The sequence below is a fragment of the Papaver somniferum genome, chromosome 8, assembly GCF_003573695.1.
Source record: "Papaver somniferum cultivar HN1 chromosome 8, ASM357369v1, whole genome shotgun sequence".
Classification (NCBI taxonomy): domain Eukaryota; kingdom Viridiplantae; phylum Streptophyta; class Magnoliopsida; order Ranunculales; family Papaveraceae; genus Papaver; species Papaver somniferum.
Window position 1 is genome coordinate 41,923,386 of NC_039365.1, and position 19,005 is coordinate 41,942,390.

Below are 19,005 nucleotides of genomic sequence, written 5' to 3' on the forward strand. Positions count from 1 at the left end.
AGAAATGGCACATACTCTCTTGTGCCATATGAAGAAGGTGTGAACATTGTTGGCTCTAAGTGGGTTTTTCATATTAAAAGCAATCCTGATGGCTCAGTTCAGCGTTATAAGGCTCGTTACGTGGCCAAGGGTTTCAACCAACAGGAGGGCTTAGATTATGGAGAAACTTTCTCACATGTGATAAAACCTTGCACCATAAGGATAGTCCTCTCTATTGCGGTTAATAACCAGTGGAAGCTACGGCAATTAGATGTTGAAAATGCGTTTCTTCATGGAATTCTTGAAGAAGAAGTATATATGAAGCAGCCTTCTGGATATGTTGATCAAAAATACCCTAATCACGTCTTTAAGTTGCATAAATCCTTGTATGGACTTAAGCAGGCTCCACGTGCGTGGTTTTCACGTCTCAGCAATCATCTTCTCAAATTGGGGTTCACTGCATCCATTGCAGATTCGTCTTTATTTATTAAAAAATCTGGGGGTTCTGTTGTCTATGTGTTGATATATGTGGATGACATCATTGTGTCAGGCTCAGACTCTAGCATGGTGGATAATTTGGTTTCAGATTTGGGCTCTGAGTTTGCAGTGAAGGATATGGGCAGTTTATCTTATTTTCTTGGTGTTGAGGTTTTACAGCAGGGTCAGTCCTTAGTCTTATCCCAAAGAAAGTATGTCTCTGATCTGCTGCGACGCACAAAACTTGATGTCATCAAACCTGTGAGCACTCCTCTAGCAGCCAATGCTAAAATTCAGAAGCTTGGTTCTGAGAAGTTTATGGATCCTACACTCTATCGCAGTGTGGTTGGTGCACTGCAGTATCTTCACATTACACGACTAGACATCTCTGTAGCTGTTAATAAAGCTTGTCAGTATATGCATGAGCCTTATGTAGAATATTGGGAGTTGGTTAAACGAATCCTCCGCTATCTGAAGCACTCCATATACTATGGGTTGTTTTTTACACCTGGTGGTGATTATACACTGAATGCATATAGTGATGCTGACTGGGCTGGAAGTTTAGATGACAGGAGATCAACCAGTGGATACTGTATCTACTTTGGAGGAAATCTTGTTTCTTGGAATGCAAGGAAACAGAAAACGGTTTCGAAATCATCTACTGAAGCAGAATATCGTGGTGTTGCAATTGCAACCTCTGAACTCATAAGGATTCAGTCTTTGCTCGTTGAGTTAGGTGTTTCAAATCCAACACCTACTCTCTGGTGTGGCAACATTGGTGCTACGTATCTTACTGCTAATCCTATTTTCCATGCTCGTACAAAGCACATTGAAATAGACTATCACTTTGTGCGGGAAAGGGTTGCACGCAAGCAGTTGCATGTTAAATTTGTCAGCAGTCGTGATCAACTTGCTGATATCTTCACCAAAGGTTTACCATCACCAAGATTTCAGTTCATCAGACACAAGTTGCACATTCGTCAACTCCAATACAACTTGAGGGACGGTGTTAAGCATACTGCAGAGAGTCTTCCTCAAGACTCTCAACTCAGTCAGTCAGTAACAAAAAGTGACAGCACTAGTCAATAGGCTTTTAATCCGGTCTTCTTGTTAGCTAGAAACTAGTTCAAGTCTTTCACTTTGTAAAACAGATTTTGATTTATTTTGTAACTGTATTTGGGTTTATCTCTTAATATAAATAAGAGTTCTATCTCCACAAGTATTCTGTGGAAGATATTCACCAAACAACATTCTGACTAGATGCTGCCAGGGTATTGCTGGAATTGAAACTACTGGACCAAACCAGACAAGGGAAATATGGTCTCCGTGCCACTTCTAACTCTCCGTTAACGTTAAACTCAGAAGAGATATGGTACTTAGCGTTTTGTCTGATTCCCGCGGTTTGTTTCCTTTAGTTGTTTTATGGGTAGTTCATGTCGTGAAGCTGTTTAGAAACTAGGATGGTAGCCTAGTAGCTTATCGTTCTTTGGGTATTTAAATTGCGTACAAAGCCTCATTGCATAAACGATGTACGGCTCCGCTTTATACGATGTGCAAATTGGCCTAATGCAACTCATACACGTAGTACCGAACTTCAGAGCTAGTAATGCATCAGACAACAAAGTTCATGTGTGTCTCGTGTCAAACTTCAGACTACACAATAGAGTTAGTTGTTCCGCTTGGCACAATTAACAGCTTCTATTAACTCACTAAGCATCAAACTGAAATTTTGCACTCCATACTCTTTTTTTTCTTTTTCTGTGTTTACTCTCCCATTCGTTGATATAGAAATTTGTAAAAGAAAACCTAGAGCATAAATGACGTTTTTATGTGGATTAATTTCAGGGGAAGTAGAAAGTACATGTCCAGGTCGGACTTTGAGACCTCAAATTATCTCAAGGATGATTGTATTAGCATTCATTGTACAGGAGTACTGTAAGAGCGAAGTCGTATTGAAGAGCCGAAACATTATGTTATTCATGTACCTCCATCAGATATGAGTCAGAATCTCAAGGGTTTGCTGCAATCTGAAATTGGTTCTGATGTAACTTTTCAAGTTGGAAATGAACTCTTCAGAGCCCATAAGTCGATTCTTGCAGCTCGATCTCCTGTATTTAAAGCGCAGTTCTTTGGATTAGTGGGTAATCCACACAAGGAAAAGGTAGCCATTGAAGAGTTTGATCCTTTTACCTTTAAGGTAAGAAGACTTCCCACAATTCATTGTTTTCTATATCATGGTTTAGATTAAAAGGTACAATATCATCATCTGTGCTTTACTTCATCTATGCATAAATTTACGAGTGTGGCTACCTTATTGTGTTGCAGGCCATGTTGTTATTCTTATACTCAGATGAACTTCCTGAACCGCATGAACTTTCTGATTCATATTCCCTTTGCACTTCAATTACAATCGCGCAACTTTTATTAGCTGCAGCAGATCGTTTTGTTCTTGCTCGATTGAAGCTCATGTACGAGGCAAAATTATGTGAAGATATAATCGCACGTACTGTGGCAGTAACACTAGCCCTAGCAGAAAGATACCAATGCCAAGAACTGAAAAGTGTGTGTCTAAACTTTGCAGCTAAGCTCGAAAATTTAGAAGGTAAATGTTGTATTTAGTTAGAGTTCTGAGGAAGTAACTAGCTATTTGTGTAGATTTTATGAGGAGCGCCAAGTGTATCTGTCCAATTTCAGGTTAAATAATTACTAGTAATTTCTTACTCATTAAAATGTTTTATGTGTATAGGTTGTGAAGTCTGATGGGTTCGCAAATTTGGGGAAGAGTTATCCCTCACTTTTGATGGATCTGTTGATGACTAGTACAGTGGTAAATATAAAATGAATCCTAATACTTTGCAAGAAATGAACACAACGAGAAACAACAACAACTAACAACAACATCCTGCGGCGACTCCAACACTAGCCTATTTTTTTTTTCTTTTATAGAAAAACTTAGGCAACGCCTAATCAAGCAGAGAAAGTAGTAGTAGTACCATTGCCCAAACTGATGGCAGTACTACTTTCATAGTTCTTACAAGCAATAGCAATGTTTAGAGATTGCAGATTTTGTAGTCTATGGATGATACTAAGACTAGTTAATATAAAAATAAAAGGACTAATTTTTAAGGAACTGTCTTCATTGGTGTTTTGATTTGCTTCATAGTGAGTGTGAGTGAATCTTCTCTTGATGGATTGATAGTAGAGAGATTGGAATCTTAACAGGATTTCATTGGATTAAGCTTGTATTGCAATATTCATGTGCTGCTGTTCCTGTGCCCAGTTGAAGGCTAGTTCTGCTCCTCCTATGTCTCCTCTTTCTCCCAATTGGCCTGAGTATCCTATGCTATTAATATAGTTTCCTGCAAAATCCAAGATAGTTAGTGCAGAAAAAACTTAAGACTAACAAGATCATGTATGGTACATATTCTGATTATGAAACCATAGTCCTTGGGGTTCTGAAGATTAATGTTATATGGAACTGTTAATTCATCTTGATTAGATTCTGCACCATTGAAATATAAATTGTTGAGAGCATGGGAAGTTAATCTGTGGACTCTGTTAAAGTCGCATAGATGTTGTTTAATGCTAGTAGCAGTTTTCTTTGCATTAGGCTTTATGTTCTGAAAAACTAGATCACATCTAGCCTTCAAATGGTAGCATAAGTATTATATATTTCTGAATTGTTTGTAGAGATGAACCAGGAATTGAACCAGTCCATGAAATTTGTTGTATGATCAAACTTTCTATGGGATTCTCCAAGAACTTCATGCCAGACTTCAGTAGCAGCAAGGCAGTTAAGGAATATATGTGTCACATTTTCCTCCCCACTTTTGCAAATTTGGCATATAGGGTCAATATAGTATAGAATACTTGCTTCCTTTGCATTTGTAAGGAGAATTTCATGTGGACATTTCCAAATGAAGTTTTTATCACAGGAGCTATATTCATCCTCCAAATGGCTTCCCAGTTTCTTGTTGTGGTATCATTTTTGTATAAGTTATCTATCTTTGCCTTGTACATGGCTTTCACAGAGAATTTACCAGTATCATTTAAGTTCCAGTGCATGCTGTCTTCTTCACCTGGATAAGTTTCCAAGGACAATATTAATTGAGCAGTGTTAGAGCAGAAAATCTGATGGACTATCTGAGCATTCCATTCTCCTTGTGGTGTCATGAGCTGAGAGAGCAACTCAAGATGATATAGACAATGTTTTGGTTTTACAAGCTTGTCAGTTGTGTTAGGAATCCATAAGTCCTCCAAGACTCTTATTTTGTTCCCCTTGCCTATTTTCCAGGAGCAGAATTGTTGTATTTTTTGAATTCCTTCAAGAATCCCTTTCCAGATCCAAGAATCTCCATCTTTGGCCTTTGTATCCATGTTTAAGACATTTCTTCCCAGTAGGTATTTAGCATCCATTATTTGATACCATAGAGAGTCCTTGTCTTGATTCAATCTCCAGCCTATTTTGGTAATCATGGAGCTGTTGAAGAGTTCCGTGTTCATGAAGCCTAAACCCCCAAGTTCCTTTGGTTTGCAAATAATTTTCCAGATTTTAGGATAGTAACCTGTGGGATTTTCCATATTTTTCCCCCAAAATAAATCCCTTTCAAGCTTGTTTAAGTCTTCACAAGTTTGTTTAGGAATTCTGAAGCAATTCATTTGATAGATACTGGATGTTGATGTGACAGTTTTGATAAGAATCTCCTTGCCAGCAGGATTTAGAGGAGTGATTTCCAACTTGAAAATCTCAGTTTCATTTTGTCAACTCCAGATTTAAAAGACTTTATCTTGCTTCTATGAGTAAACAAAGGAGATCCTAAGTACTTACCATCCATATGTAAATTTTGAACTCCCACTATGTTGCTGATTATAGGAATAAGAGATGGGTCCGTGTTTTTGCTGAAAAACACCAGATTTGTTGAAATTGATTAATGGGCCAGAAGTATCTCCAAACAGATTGAGAATGTCCTTAAGATTTTGTGCTTCAGTTTTATTAGCTTTGCAGAAGACCATGCAATCATCAACAAACATGAGATGATTAATAAATGGTACACCCTTACATATCTTGAGGCCAGTGATTATACCAATATCTTCAGCATGAATAAGAGTTCTTGAGAGAGATTCCATGAAGAACAAGAACAAATAAGGGGACAGATGGTCTACTTGTCTAAGACCTCTAGAAGGAGTAAAGAAGGAACTAGGGGAGCCATTAATCAGAACAACTGAGGTGGTTGTAGATATGCACTGCATTATTTTTTGGCACGAAGAAGTATTGAAACCCATCTTAGACATAATGATGTTGAGGAAATTTCAGTCTACTATGTCAAAATCCTTGGCCATATCAATCTCTATTCCCATGCTTCTTTTTTCACCTTTGACTCCTCTTTTTGTTCTCATTGAATGGATGAGCTCATGTGCTATAGCAATATTATCAGAGATTTGTCTTCCAGGGATTAAGGCAGATTGGTATGGTGAAATGATTTTGTTTAGGTAAGGCTTCATTCTTTGTGCTAACAACTTGGATATGATTTTGTAGGTATTGTTGCAAAGGATTATGGGTCTGAAGTGGCTTGTGGAGGTTGGGTTATCAATTTTGGGGATCAGGGTAATGAAAGTAGAGTTCATCTCTTTGGGAAGATGACCAGAAGTGAAGAAATGTTGCACCATATTTACTATATGAGCTCCAACAATGTCCCAATTGGCTTGGAAGAAGTTTGGTGGGAATCCATCTGGCCCTGGTGCTTTGTCGTTTGCCATACTAAAAAGTATAACTTTGATTTCATTGTAATCAAGTGGTCTGTTTAGATTGGTATTATCAGTATTGATGATGGTAGTAGGTATGAGGTTGATTATTTCAGGGTTTATGGAAGGTGTTTTTGTGGTTGACATCTGAGTGAAATGTTTTGTAAAGCATGTCTTCAATTCTTCAAAGTCAGAAATCCAGTTGCCATCACTGTCCTGAATTATGTCTATCTTGGTTCTCCTTGTTCTACATTTTGTGTCTCTATGAAAGTATTTGGTATTTTTATCACCTAACTTGATGAACTTATCCCTGCGTTTAGTCTTCCATAATTTTTCTTCGGTTTCTTGCCATTCACTTAGTTTTTTCCTAGCTGAGCTGACAACAGAACTTCTATCAACTCTGAAGTAATTGTCATGCAACTAAAAGAGGTATTGTTTACAATCTTCTATGTTGGTTTTGATATTGCCATAAATCTCTTTATTCCAAATCCTGAGTTTCAGCTTGATATCCTTAAGTTTCCTGGCTATAAGATAAGCACTTGAGCCAGAGAGACTTCTCTTCCAGCACTCAACAATGATTTCCTTGCAATCCTTAACCAAGGACCAAAGATTTGAAGGGGATTTTACCAGTTTTCCAGTTTGGGTTGGAGTGGAGGAGAATAAGATGGTGATCTGACCCAATGGATAGCATATTAGAGATAGTAGTGTTTGGATATAGGAGCAGCCAGCTCTTAGTAGCTAATCCTCTATCCAATCCTTTTTCAGTGAGAGCAGGACCACTTCTCTTGTTAGACCAAGTGAAGGGACAACCAACATTTCCCAAATGAACTAAGTCTAACTCTGAAATTTTAGTGTTAAAGATGTTTGCCTCATTGATGTCAAGTGGTTGAGAACTGTATTTATCATTATTATGCAATATGATATTAAAATCTTCAATAATCAGCCTAGGAAGAGAGTGAGTAAGAGCAGTTTGTTCTAAGACTTTCTAGGAATTAATCTTTCGCTTAGTATAATAAGGGCTACTATAGTAGCCAGTAAAGAGCAAAGAAGTACCACTAGTGGGCTTTATTATAACATTGATATGATTTAAAGGAAATCTAAGATATCAACTTCAAGATTTCTTTTCCATATCAAAGCTAGTCCTCCAGCAGTACCACTAGTTCCTCAAGGATTGACAAACCAGTAATTCTGGACATTGATATCTTGCATAGTTTTTCTAAGTTTTTTTTGTTTCTATTTTGTTTCAGATATGAAGCAGATATCAGGACCATGTTTATTTAGCATATCATTGAGATAACGTTTAGCATTCTTTGTGCCCAATCTTTGACAATTTCATGCCAGAGAGGTAAAGAATTGCCAAAAATAAGATACAGAAGGATATTTTGAATTGGGTCTTCTAATAACAGGGTCATAGTGAGACATAGAGCTAGTATGATAGTTTAAGAATTCAGGAGGATATAGATAATAATATAGTACAATAGATAAGTTACCTCAGAATCAGTAGAGATATTGCCAGAATCACCATCGCCAGAATCTCCATTAGCCATTGGGGGCATGCTTGAGTCCAGATGTTCTGCAGATAAGTATTCATGATCCTTGAATCTTTTGAGGCATTCAGAAGCATTTGAAGAGGTGTCCATAGGGTCTTCAGCAGGAGAAGGTTTCTTTCTCTTTGGTTCTGACTTATTGGACACAAGAGAAGGAGAGTTGTATTCCTCAAAGACATGATTCTTCTTCTTGGCATGCCAAGCTTCCCTCTTTTTCTTTGCCATTTCAGCTTTCATCCTTTCCTTAATTTGCCAAGAGTTGGTAGGGTGTTGAAAGGGAAAGGCTTTGGAGGAGGGATATTTGGGAAAATACCAGTAGGATCAACAACTTGAGTCTGGTCATTGTTGGGAGAGCTAGTGTGTTTAGCTCTTAAAGCAACTTTTATTTTTGGAAATTCTTGTAATTGTTTGTAATTTTTTTTGATAGATCGAATTTTCTGTTTTTTACTTGACATGCTATCACATCAGGGCGGGGAGTGTCAGCCTCCTCAGAAGAAGAGGCAACAAAGGTTATATGATCATTTGAAGTGGAAGAAATGTTGGATATTGCTTATTCTAGTTCCATCTTTTGTGCATTTTTCATTTTGATTTCAAACTCAGCTGCAGCATCAGCATCAGAGTATGATCTGTGGATGACCTTCCTTCCATCTTGCACAGCTTTTTGATGGGGAGTTTGTGGTGGGGGAATTGGTTGAGTGGTTGGAAACTGATTGTAGTGGGATTGAGATGGAGCTGGAGGTGTGGGGCAGGGGGGATTGGATGATCCAACACTCTACAAACTTTACAGAACTTTATTCCATTTAGAGCATAAGCAAATTCCAACCAGTGAGAAGTTGTTGGGGTTTCATAAGATTCTATCCCAAACTTGAGTGGTCTGGTAACATCAATTGTGAGTTTTACTTCCAATTTCTTTTCATATCTATCTCTCACATAAGTTTTTTGTTGCAGTTTGGTAGACTCCAAGAAGTCTGAGGATGTTTTGAACATCAGGGATAATGTGGGTTGGAATTCTTTTGATGAGAAGACATATCATCACATTTGAGAACTGTTCTTCATGGATAAAATCTGGACCTCCTGTAGGAACTCCAACTAACCCCATTATCTTGTTAAAAACTCCTCTTGTTCCTCCATTTCTCAGAGTGGAGTAGTCTTCCTCATGGGTTAGCCTGAGAACATAGTAGTTTCTCCTTGTATTCCATATTTCCATTTCAACTCTGCTTTAAAGTTACCAATAATTGTTAATGAAGTTACTGAATTTTGATGTTTGGAAACAAATGTTACTACAAAGTTTACCAATGAAGCACCATTTCCAGTCAATGGGTTGTTTGGCTCTGACATTTTAGGGTTAATGAAGACTTTATGAAATAGATCCTCAGGGATAGTAAAGCTTTATTCACCTGTGAAACAAGATTTTCTATGGAGGGGGTGGTGGTAGTATTTGAGGACGAAGCCATATTGAGAAGAAATCTGTTTTTGGATGGTAGGAGGATGTATATTGGGTATAATGGGGTGAGTAATCCAACTGGTGGGTTGGAGGGAAAAGCTGCAGGCTTTAGTTTTAAATTGTATCCCGGGTGTGTTTTGCACTTTGTTGTTGCTATCCATTCTATGGTGCAATTGGAATCTTCTGTTGTTTTGCAAGAAGTTAAGATGTGTTATACAATTTGTGTGTGGAAACTTAGTTACAAGTACTATATTGTTCAGGTGGCTAGTGATAAAGCTTGTTGCACCTTGTTGAGCTTTCGATTTCTCTTGTAGTAAGGCTTTCATAAGCTGAGGGATGAGCTTGATGACTAATGGGATTTTGCTGGTTTTCCTGTAAAAATTAGAACAAATATAGCTAAAAGACAAGTTGAATTGTTTATGTTCACTCGGATATTGTGGTTTAGAGTGATAGAATAGGCAAATGTTGACCAAGAAAACTTTGCTAATGCGGATTTGGTAATGACAAAAGCCCAAGTCAGGGAACAAACAAAAGTATAGTATGATAGCATGTAAACTGGTAATTATAACAAATAAGGTAAAACCCGAGTCCACATCTGAACCCGAGAGATTAAAAAACCTGGTATTGCCAAGATCCAGGGCAATTAGAGTAGGTATGCAGTGCCTAATCAAGTGGTCAATAGACTTGACAAGGCATAATTGCGTCTGACCATATTGTTTAGTGTCTCTTCTCATAATGGTTAAGAAGTAATCATGAGAGATCAACGGTTGAGATGAGGACGCAGTTTCTCTTCCCAACCAAATTTTAAAGAGAAGAAAACTCTTCAGTTTCTCTGCCATAGGGACACAAAGAAAATCTTTCATTTTGTCAAATAATTTCTTTCTCTCAGAGTCACAGAGAATAATAGTTCCCAGATTCTTAACAAAAATAGAACCATGCCGCGTGTTTTGTATTGTGAAGGAGAAATAGTAGAAGAGACACCAGAGATACTGATGGAACATACTTTGGATTGGTATGATCATCGTATTCCAATCTCTAGTTTTCCATATGGAATTGCCTTTCCAAATGGCAGGGAAGCAGTTAATTATACCCGGAATTTCAATTGGCATTGGGCTAATTTGCGTCATAATCGAAGGGTGAAGATAGACATGGGCATGATCAGATCCCTCCTGGTCTTGGTCCAATAGTGAAAATACCTCGGTTCAATTATCCTTTGTCTGATCAGGTAACAAAATTCGACATGCAAATAGTTGAAAATGTTGGTTGTGGTTTCATAGATACTTGTTTGATTTTACATGTCTTCTAACTGATTTCTTGGTTTGTTGATAAAATCATTTATCCACCAAAGTTGCAGGGTCGTTCTGGTAGTGAAAGCGGTGCTGCTTCTGGTGGGCATGTTTTCAAAATAATGTTAGTGAGTTTGGAAGTTGCGGTGGGGGTGTAGGTAATGGTGGTGATGGAATTGGTGTGGATGTAGGAGAGACCAATGGTGGTGGTGGTGGGAAGGATGCATCTCCACCTCACCCACTTGGAGACAGGGTGTGGGGAGTTAAAGATGCTTGAGTGGTGTTTACTACTTATCCTCGACATGGCCGGTTTGTAATCAATGAAGGTGTGTCTCTGATCGATTCGTTGTTTGTGGTGGAATTCGTAAAGAATTTTACGACATTACCATGCCAACACAAGTTAGAGAAACCATCCGAAAGAATGCCACTCTTCCTATGCCACCCCATTCTGTGCATTTCCCTCAATTGGATATGTTGACTCATGTGGTTGCAAGGATTGTAGCTGATGTGGCGGAAATAGAAAATGCAGGTTACGGTGATGTTAATGCAGTGCTTGTCAAGGCCAATCTCCCTCAAGATGTTCCCAATCCCGTTACTGCGCCAGAGCCTGTCGGTCCCAATCAAGTAGAGGAGCAAGTAGATGGTGCTACAGAGCCAATTGAAAGTACTACAGAACAAACTGGTGAAGCTGCACATCCACTCCATCTGGAGATGCCGGTGCAGACTGATATGGGAATTAGATAAAAGCTAATCCTAGAGAGATGAGAGTTAGTCCACAGACAAAGATAAACAATACTTTTGGGTATTTTGTGAAACATACTATTATGGTTCTGTAGAAACAGGGTTAAAACTTGATGATGTTTTTCATGGATATTTTCACTTAAAAAGAAGTCTCTTTTGTCAAATGTTAACTTTAAATAGCTAATTGATATTTTTTTCTTGTTATGACTATGAGCCTTGCTGCAATTAGAAAATTTAGCTCTAAATTTGAGACTAGCACTTTTGCCAAGTAAGGGATACTTAGAATTTCTTACATATATATTAATTAGGATAGATTGTGAACTAGATAGCATTTGAATTTTGGAGAAAAGTAGATTAGTAGTGCAAACCTGAAGGAATCTTGGATTAAGACTCCATGTTAGGAAATAGAAGTATAAGAAATAATGAATTTTCCAGAGATTATAGCTTGATGTAGAGTGAATGTGCTTGATTAGAAAAAGAGAATAATTCTGATTCAGGGTACTTCTTAGAATCTTCTGTGACAAGTATAAGGTAATGAATTTGTGTTCTTCAGACCTTGGTTGCTCAGGTGTTAAAGAAACATTTCCAGATAGAGTTGAGTAGCTAAGTAAAAGCTTGCTCTTATATCCCAATCGTTGTTTAATCTTCATGGAAGGGGAGTTACCAGCTTCCAGCTCTGTGAACGTAGTGATTTGTATCTGTAATAGGATGTTTGCAGAATTTGTGATTTGGGTGATGTGTGTGATAGGTGTAATTTGTGTGTGAATGTCATCTCTCGAAGTGATTTTGGTGTTATAGTGATTATAGTGATGGTAAATACAGTTGCATGAACATGAGTTGTAGTGATTTGTGACCTCCATTAGATTCAGCAGATGATTGAAATTATCAGGTGGCTCTTCCGGTGATATTATCCGGCATTGTCCGGCGTAATTCGACCGTTGGGAGAGACGTTAGAGGAAGAAATCAAAATAAAACGGCTAGTTTTGATCGGATTTTGGTAGAGCTCAGCTGGGCATAAAGGGGGAGGAGAGAGGAGAGAGGGAAGGGCTCATCGTCCGACATAATCCACTACCAGCCTCATAAGCCTAGTTTCTGATGTTCCGACTTTGTGAATTTTTGATGACTTGCTACCTCTGAAAGTGATCCGTTTGTGAAATTTATTTTTTATTTAAACATGAGAAAAGAAGAGATGTAAATTAAAATTAAAAATATGTGTTACACAACTCTCTTAAAACTCTATATAATAGGGATTCTGTAGAAAATTTATTATTACAACTCTTTACGACTCTACAAATCTTTACATGACATTTTATATTTTACTTAACTCACTTTTATGTCTTCGTGTTGAGCCCAACAGAATTAAGCGGTAGTATTTTGAGAAAGTGTTTTATTAGGATTGCTTTGTTAGGTAATCGGAATTTCTTATGAATAGAGTTTGTATTGTTTTTTCCTTTAAAAGGAGGAGGTAAAATCTATTCTAGTTCCTGCGCATTACTATCTTGTTCTTTGCATCACGACAATTCTATGTCAGTTTTAATATCTAAAGATCATTATGGCCGCCCCTAGTGCAGCAAAAAGGCCGAGAGTTTCAAAATCTAGTACTAATGATCGCGAGATGTCTTCATTGCAGTCAGGGCCGTCTCTACCATTTCAGAGGCTTAGGGCAAACTTTTGAAAGAGGGCCTCTTATTTCTAGAGTATATGGGCATAAATGATAGATGAAGAATCGATGACTAAATTAGCCGAGAAATCTTTATGGATGCATATAAAAGTCCAACAAGAGTTCAAAAATAATCAAAATTTTATTTAAACCGTAGCAGCTGAAGGCCGCCCACGTATCTTTTTAGCATTTTTGTTTTTCGCTGAAAATATATCACCTAGATATTACAAACGTTGCAAAATGTTTAAGAAATAAATAAGCTAAATTCTAAATTTGTAAACATTAGCATTACTTAAAATATTAATTGAGTTGGTTTTCAAAATTCTAATTATTCACCAACCTTGATTTATAGTATCTAATAAAAATGGGTGAATAGGTCGTTCACTATTTTTTTTTTTCGTTTAATAAGACTGTGAGTAGTTCTCATGAGTATGGATGAACGGATTTTCTCTAATGTAAAGGGAACGGGAGTAGTTTTTTATCCAGACGGCGCTAATCATTAAGTTAGTAAGAGCATCCACGGTGGGCGAGTATAACCAAAAATTTGGGATGAGATCGTGACGCAGTGGGACGGAGTACAGATCAAATCCCAGTCAAAGATCAAATTCCAGACCATATTTGGTCGCGACCAAATACCAAATCCTAATATAGTTGGGCGTAAATTTAAAGTACGCTTGTTGTTGGGCGTAAATTTAAAGTACGCTTGTTAACGGGCGGAGATTTAAATTACGCCCGATAAAAATTCAAATTAAAAAAATAAAATAAAAAATGAGGCGTAAACTTAAAGTACGCCTGTTGACAGGCGTAAACTTAAAGTGTGCCTGGTGATTGATTGGGCGGACATTTGAGATACGCCCGATGAAATTTTTTTGGGACGGAGATTTAAATTACGCGCGACCAAATTTTAATCGGGATCGTTACGTGACAACACGGACTAAACCCAAAATTTGATCTTTTTTTTGATCTTTGATCTTTGGTTTTGATCGCACCACTGCAGTTGCTCTAAGCCCCGAAGAAGCAGAAGTTCGGGCATCGGTTGGATTTAAACTCCTGAACCATAGCAGAGGAGAATATAGTCGTAACACTTGCACATCTCCACATACGTTTAACACAGGAAGCTCAAAATGGCACATTACATACGTGTTTTATGGTTGTTGAATTATATAGAAAATAATAACCGTTGATGCAAATTAATCTAAATATCTAATAGCCATCGATTCCAGGTTTATAGGCTACCCATCTATCATCACTTCTTTTTTTTTTCTTTCTTTCTTCGGTGAACAGCGACACCACTACCACCGATACTTCTTCTTCTTCCTCTTCACCATCAGCGACAACATAATACCGGTTAACCCCACCACCTTCTTCTTCTTCACCACCATCAGTGAACTTTGCCAGATTCACTCATCACTTCTTCTTCTTCTTCTTCTTCTTCAGTTACCAACAAAAAGCAACAAAAGTTAGGGTTCATCTTCACTTCTTCTTCAGTTCTTCTTCTTCTTCTTCTTCGGTTATTTGAAAACTAATTGCATGTTTGATTTTGGGTTTTCTTGATCTGGTCATGGATTGAGTCATTGATTCTGTTGAAATCAATCGACACGGTTTTTGATTCTGGTGACTGAAATCAATTGTGAGGAAACGTTTGATGGATTTTTGGGTTTGATTCAGAAGGAAAGATGGGGTGTTGGTAAAGATGCAGATGCAGTTCTTGAAGATTGTTTCTTGATTTGGCAGTGTAATCCTGTTTATGTCTCTATTCAATCAAACAATCTTTTTACTATATCTCTGTTCAATTTCTTAGGAATCATTAATTGATTTTGTAGGAATTTGGGTTCTGATCTTTGGGTTTTGAATTTTGTGAATTTTAATGAGTTCAATTTGTGGCTTTATATTCTGTTCAAGTGAATTTTGGGTAAAAACCTGGTACCCGCCCATGTGCAGCCTTAATTATTAGAATTATACTCCTGTTAACTGAGTCCGCAACTAGTGCTACTCCTGTTAACTGAGTTTGTGTTCCCGATTTTTAAGTAGAGTACGGATTAGATCTGGTTTCTTTGAAGTCTTGAATGTGAGTTGTGGCCTGTGAGAATGACCGTCTCTGAAATTAAGCAGGCTAGCTTTAGGTACGAAGTCCAAAAGTGCGCTCTTGTATGGAACATTACAATTGTGCAAGAAACTGTGGATTGCGTTCTCTTTTTTTTTTTTTTTTTTTTTTTTTTTTTGAAATTTTATATGTTGGCAAGTGTTTTATTATTTATTTTCCTATAAAAGTAGTAGGAGGTAATATCTATTGTAGTCTGCACAATAAATTACTTTTACCATCTTCTTCTTTGTTTCATGGCCCTTTTCTGTCAGTTTCAATATCTAAAGATCATCATGGCCCCCTGATGCAGCAAAAGGTCGGAGAGTTTCAAAGTCGGAGATGTCTTCGTCCCATTTGTTTTATGAGACTGTGCAAGGTTTTCACGAGTTTGAGATAAACGGATATTCTCTGATGAAGGGAATAGGAGTTGGGGAGTACAAGTCTAGTGGCATATTCACAGTTGGTGGTTATGATTGGAAGATACGTTTTTTTCCAGACGGTGATGATCAAGCTAGCGAGGACTACGTATCCGTGTTCATTGAGCTAGCTAGCCCTGGAGAAGTTGGCGCATCGGTTGAATTCAAACTACTGGACCAATGCCAAGAAGGTCAATCTTTTTGCAGAACTACATCTCCACACATGTTTAACACAGGATGCTCAACATGGTACGCACGTTTTAAGATTCCTATGGTTCTTGGATTAGTATATACTAGACTTGTCATTTCACGTTGTTTAGGCATTAAATGACATTACAAAGCCTCTTTGCATAAACGTTTTATGCTACACCTTGTATGCAGTGCAAATTGGCCTGGTGCAACTCATTCAAATGGAGTTCTGATAATCAGTAAAAAAGCTTCAGAACTACTGCATTTGGAGTTCACATGTGTCCATGTCAAACATTAGAAATAGATGGGAAAGATAGTTGTTCTGCTTGGCACAGAACTACTGCATTTGGAGTTTAATCAAGCTCGCTAAGCATTTGCTGCTCCTTTTAGAATAATTAAACAATTAGCATCCCTATATATAGTGTTGGAACAATTGCCGATTTCACACTTGCAAAACAGAGATTAAGACACAAAACAAAGTGACGGCTGAGTCACGACCAGGTCGATTTTTTTAGGACGTTTCGTGGCTCTGCCTTGAATTTTGTGCAAGCAGTTCTTTTCCGTCACAACGTCCCCAGGATAAAACAGCCGAGAAAAACTCTCTTTCGATCTCTCAAGCACACTATGAGAAATCGATCACTTTTACTCTCTCTATTCTGGCTCAGTATTTTTGGTCTTTTGATTCTCAAAAAAACAATAGTGTAAAAACTTGTCTATTTCTTTCTGTTCTCAAAACTGTTTTTATAACCAGGCAGTCAATGCAGATTAATGGAGAATAAATTGGATTAATTGCTGCAATTAAAATTCCATTCGAAACAGTCAAAAAACGGGCAAATAAATTATGCCATAATTAGCGCAATTAAAACATAATTAAGTGCATTAAAAAAACGGTTTGAAAAAATCTTTTAAAAACAGCAAAAATACTTTCCAAATTCAAGAGATCTCCCAAGACCCCGCCTCCGGACTAATGTTATATGTATATAATAATATATATGGACAATCAGTATGAGGAGGGATTCGATCCTGAGACCTAACCCTCTAGACCCAAACTGGGCCAAGTTCGAATTGTTGATATAAATGTATAAAAGAATGACTAATGTTATATGTATATAATAATATATATGGACAATCAGTATGAGGAGGGATTCGATCCTGAGACCTAACCCTCTAGACCCAAACTGGGCCAAGTTCGAATTGTTGATATAAATGTATAAAAGAATTATTTTAAAACTATATCCGAACATATAGTTTCTTCCAAAGTTGGGTAACACAAACCGTTAAAACTCTGCTATTGTGGACGGCCTGGTGCATAAATGACTTCTCTACATGGATTAATTTCAGGGGATTTAAGAAGTGTATGGAAAGGTCGGAGTTGGAGACCTCAAATTATGTCAAGGATGATCGCCTTTGCATACTTGGTACAGTTAGCATGGTGCAAACTCGTTTTGAAGAGGGGAAACGTCATGTTATTCCCGTACCTCCATCAGATATGATTCAAAATATCAAGGGTTTGCTGGAATCTGAGGTTGGTTCTGATATTACTTTTCACATCGGCAGTGAAGAATTCAGAGCTCATAAGTCAATTCTTGCGGCTCGATCTCCTGTATTTAAAGCTATGTTTTATGGACAAATGGGTAATCCAGACATGGAAACAACAGTTATTGAGGAGTTTGATCCCTTTGCATTTAAGGTAAGGCTTTTCACAATTTGTTATTTTGTTGTCATGCTTTAGATTCAAAAATACAGTTGTTAGCCTTATAAGTTTACCAGGGCCGCTAACCTTATAATCCTATGATGGTTGCAGGCCATGTTGTTATTTTTGTACTCAGATGAACTTCCTGAAGCACACAAACTTTCTGATTCAGATTCTGTTTGCACTTTTACACTCATGCAACATCTGTTAGCTGCCGCTGATCGCTTTGATCTTGCTCGATTGAAACTCATGTGCGAGGAAAAATTATGTGAAGATATGATTGCTGATACAGTGGCAGACACACTGTTTCTAGCAGAACGATACCAATGCCAGGAACTGAAAAATGTCTGTCTAAACTTTGCAGCTAAACCGGACAATTTAGGAGGTAAATGTTTTTTTTTTAGAGTTCTGATAGAGTGGTTGGATATTTGTATAGATTTCGTTAGGATTACCAAGTGTCTCTCTTCAATTTTGGTTAAACGATTATTCTCACCCTTTAGTTTTTTTATATGCAGAGGTTATGAAGTCTGATGGGTATTCACGTGTGGAGAAGTGCTCTCCCTCACTATTGACAGATTTGTTGAAGAAGTGCATGCGGTTGTAGATAAATCATGCGGTTGTGAATCTAAGCTGGTCTGGTTTGATATCTGATAAATATGACTGGGGCGAAAAATGCACTTCATTCTTGGCAAAATCATTATTGATGTGTTCGGAACATTTTACGCCGTAAATACATAGTGTTTGATGCATTATAGATTGGAAGTTTTTCTCTGCATGCCTTTGATTTTCGACTTGATTTTCGACCATCATAGTGTTTGATGCATTATAGATTGGAAGTTTTTCTCTACATGCCTTTGATTTTCGACCATCTCGTTATGTAAGTTTGATTTTCAATGCTTGTTGGGTTTGATAAGGCTGTCGATAGTTTATTATTAGAAAATTTATTAATCATTGGAATTGGAGACGATATGCATGGGGATTGGGATCATTATTTTTGCTTCCCGAAAAGACATCTAAAATATATCTCTCAAAGGTGGACAGCTATCTAGAAGCAGATAAATACAGATAACACTCTCGAGGAAACTTGCCGGAGAAAACTTGGTGAGTATAGCACAAAAGTTGGCTATGAGATTTGGGAAGTGTTCTTTAGATTTTTGAATAAGGGGAAGCTCGAGAGAAATTTCATTTCAAATTAAACCAACCCAAAATCATCTATCTCGTCGTATTCGACCATGTTGTACCATTCTAAAAGACTTATACCTGAAGGCTAAAAAGACGAAAAATACAAGGGGTAGGACACTTGGAAGAAAATTAGACTGCCATAATGTGAGATTGGTTCACAAAGTGGGGAACAAAAAGAAATGGTTATGTGAGATTATCCAAGTGAAGCTGGATAATTGGTACTCATAGAATCCAACGCCGGTTGATACTCGACCAAAATATTCTCAGGCATTTGACGAGGGTGAAAGTGCATTTTAATACTTAGCGAAACCATTGTTACTGTGTTTGGAACATTACAGTGTGCAAGAACAGTGATTTACGTAATCAATATAGGGCTTTCAATTGCATCCAGCAAGTGAGTCACCGTATTGCCAACAGCTGGAATGCCTGATCCAACTGTCTCAGGCTTCCTAAGCTGCTCCCAAGGCAGCCCTCTATTAAGCCGCCAACAAGTGGTCTGTTATCTAGTAATTGACACTAGCGCCACTCCAGTTAACTGGGTTTTTCGAAGTCTTGAATATAAGTCG

At 37.6% G+C, this 19,005-nt stretch overlaps 2 protein-coding genes across 4 annotated transcripts; both read left to right on the forward strand.

Annotated features, from left to right (window-relative positions):
* Positions 1-2,452: 2,452 nt before the first annotated feature.
* Positions 2,453-3,811, forward strand: LOC113305474 (BTB/POZ and MATH domain-containing protein 3-like). Its single transcript, XM_026554505.1, has 4 exons — positions 2,453-2,653; positions 2,782-3,018; positions 3,203-3,283; positions 3,737-3,811. The coding sequence occupies exons 1-4, from the start codon at positions 2,453-2,455 to the stop codon at positions 3,809-3,811; spliced, it is 594 nt and encodes a 197-aa protein (XP_026410290.1).
* A 10,319-nt stretch (positions 3,812-14,130) lies between these two features.
* Positions 14,131-18,151, forward strand: LOC113306763 (BTB/POZ and MATH domain-containing protein 3-like). 3 transcript variants are annotated; one of them, XM_026555680.1, is made up of 5 exons: positions 14,131-14,625; positions 15,270-15,624; positions 16,906-17,254; positions 17,369-17,642; positions 17,773-18,151. In XM_026555680.1, the coding sequence occupies exons 2-5, from the start codon at positions 15,299-15,301 to the stop codon at positions 17,859-17,861; spliced, it is 1,038 nt and encodes a 345-aa protein (XP_026411465.1). In that variant the 5' UTR covers positions 14,131-14,625; positions 15,270-15,298; the 3' UTR covers positions 17,862-18,151. The 3 variants fall into 3 exon arrangements, with proteins under 3 accessions (XP_026411465.1, XP_026411464.1, XP_026411463.1); XM_026555679.1 differs by having other exon boundaries at positions 14,131-14,611; positions 15,232-15,624; XM_026555678.1 differs by having other exon boundaries at positions 14,131-14,611.
* Positions 18,152-19,005: the final 854 nt, after the last annotated feature.

Bases quoted from the DNA above. Each gene is read 5' to 3' on its own strand.
- LOC113305474 (XM_026554505.1), top strand. From the start codon at position 2,453: ATGAGTCAGAATCTCAAGGGTTTGCTGCAATCTGAAATTGGTTCTGAT. The intron at 2,654-2,781 runs GTAAGAAGACTT...ATTGTGTTGCAG, and splicing joins TTGATCCTTTTACCTTTAAG to GCCATGTTGTTATTCTTATA. The intron at 3,284-3,736 runs GTAAATATAAAA...TCCTGTGCCCAG, and splicing joins TGTTGATGACTAGTACAGTG to TTGAAGGCTAGTTCTGCTCC.
- LOC113306763 (XM_026555680.1), top strand. From the start codon at position 15,299: ATGTCTTCGTCCCATTTGTTTTATGAGACTGTGCAAGGTTTTCACGAG. The intron at 17,255-17,368 runs GTAAGGCTTTTC...TGATGGTTGCAG, and splicing joins TTGATCCCTTTGCATTTAAG to GCCATGTTGTTATTTTTGTA. The intron at 17,643-17,772 runs GTAAATGTTTTT...TTTTATATGCAG, and splicing joins TAAACCGGACAATTTAGGAG to AGGTTATGAAGTCTGATGGG.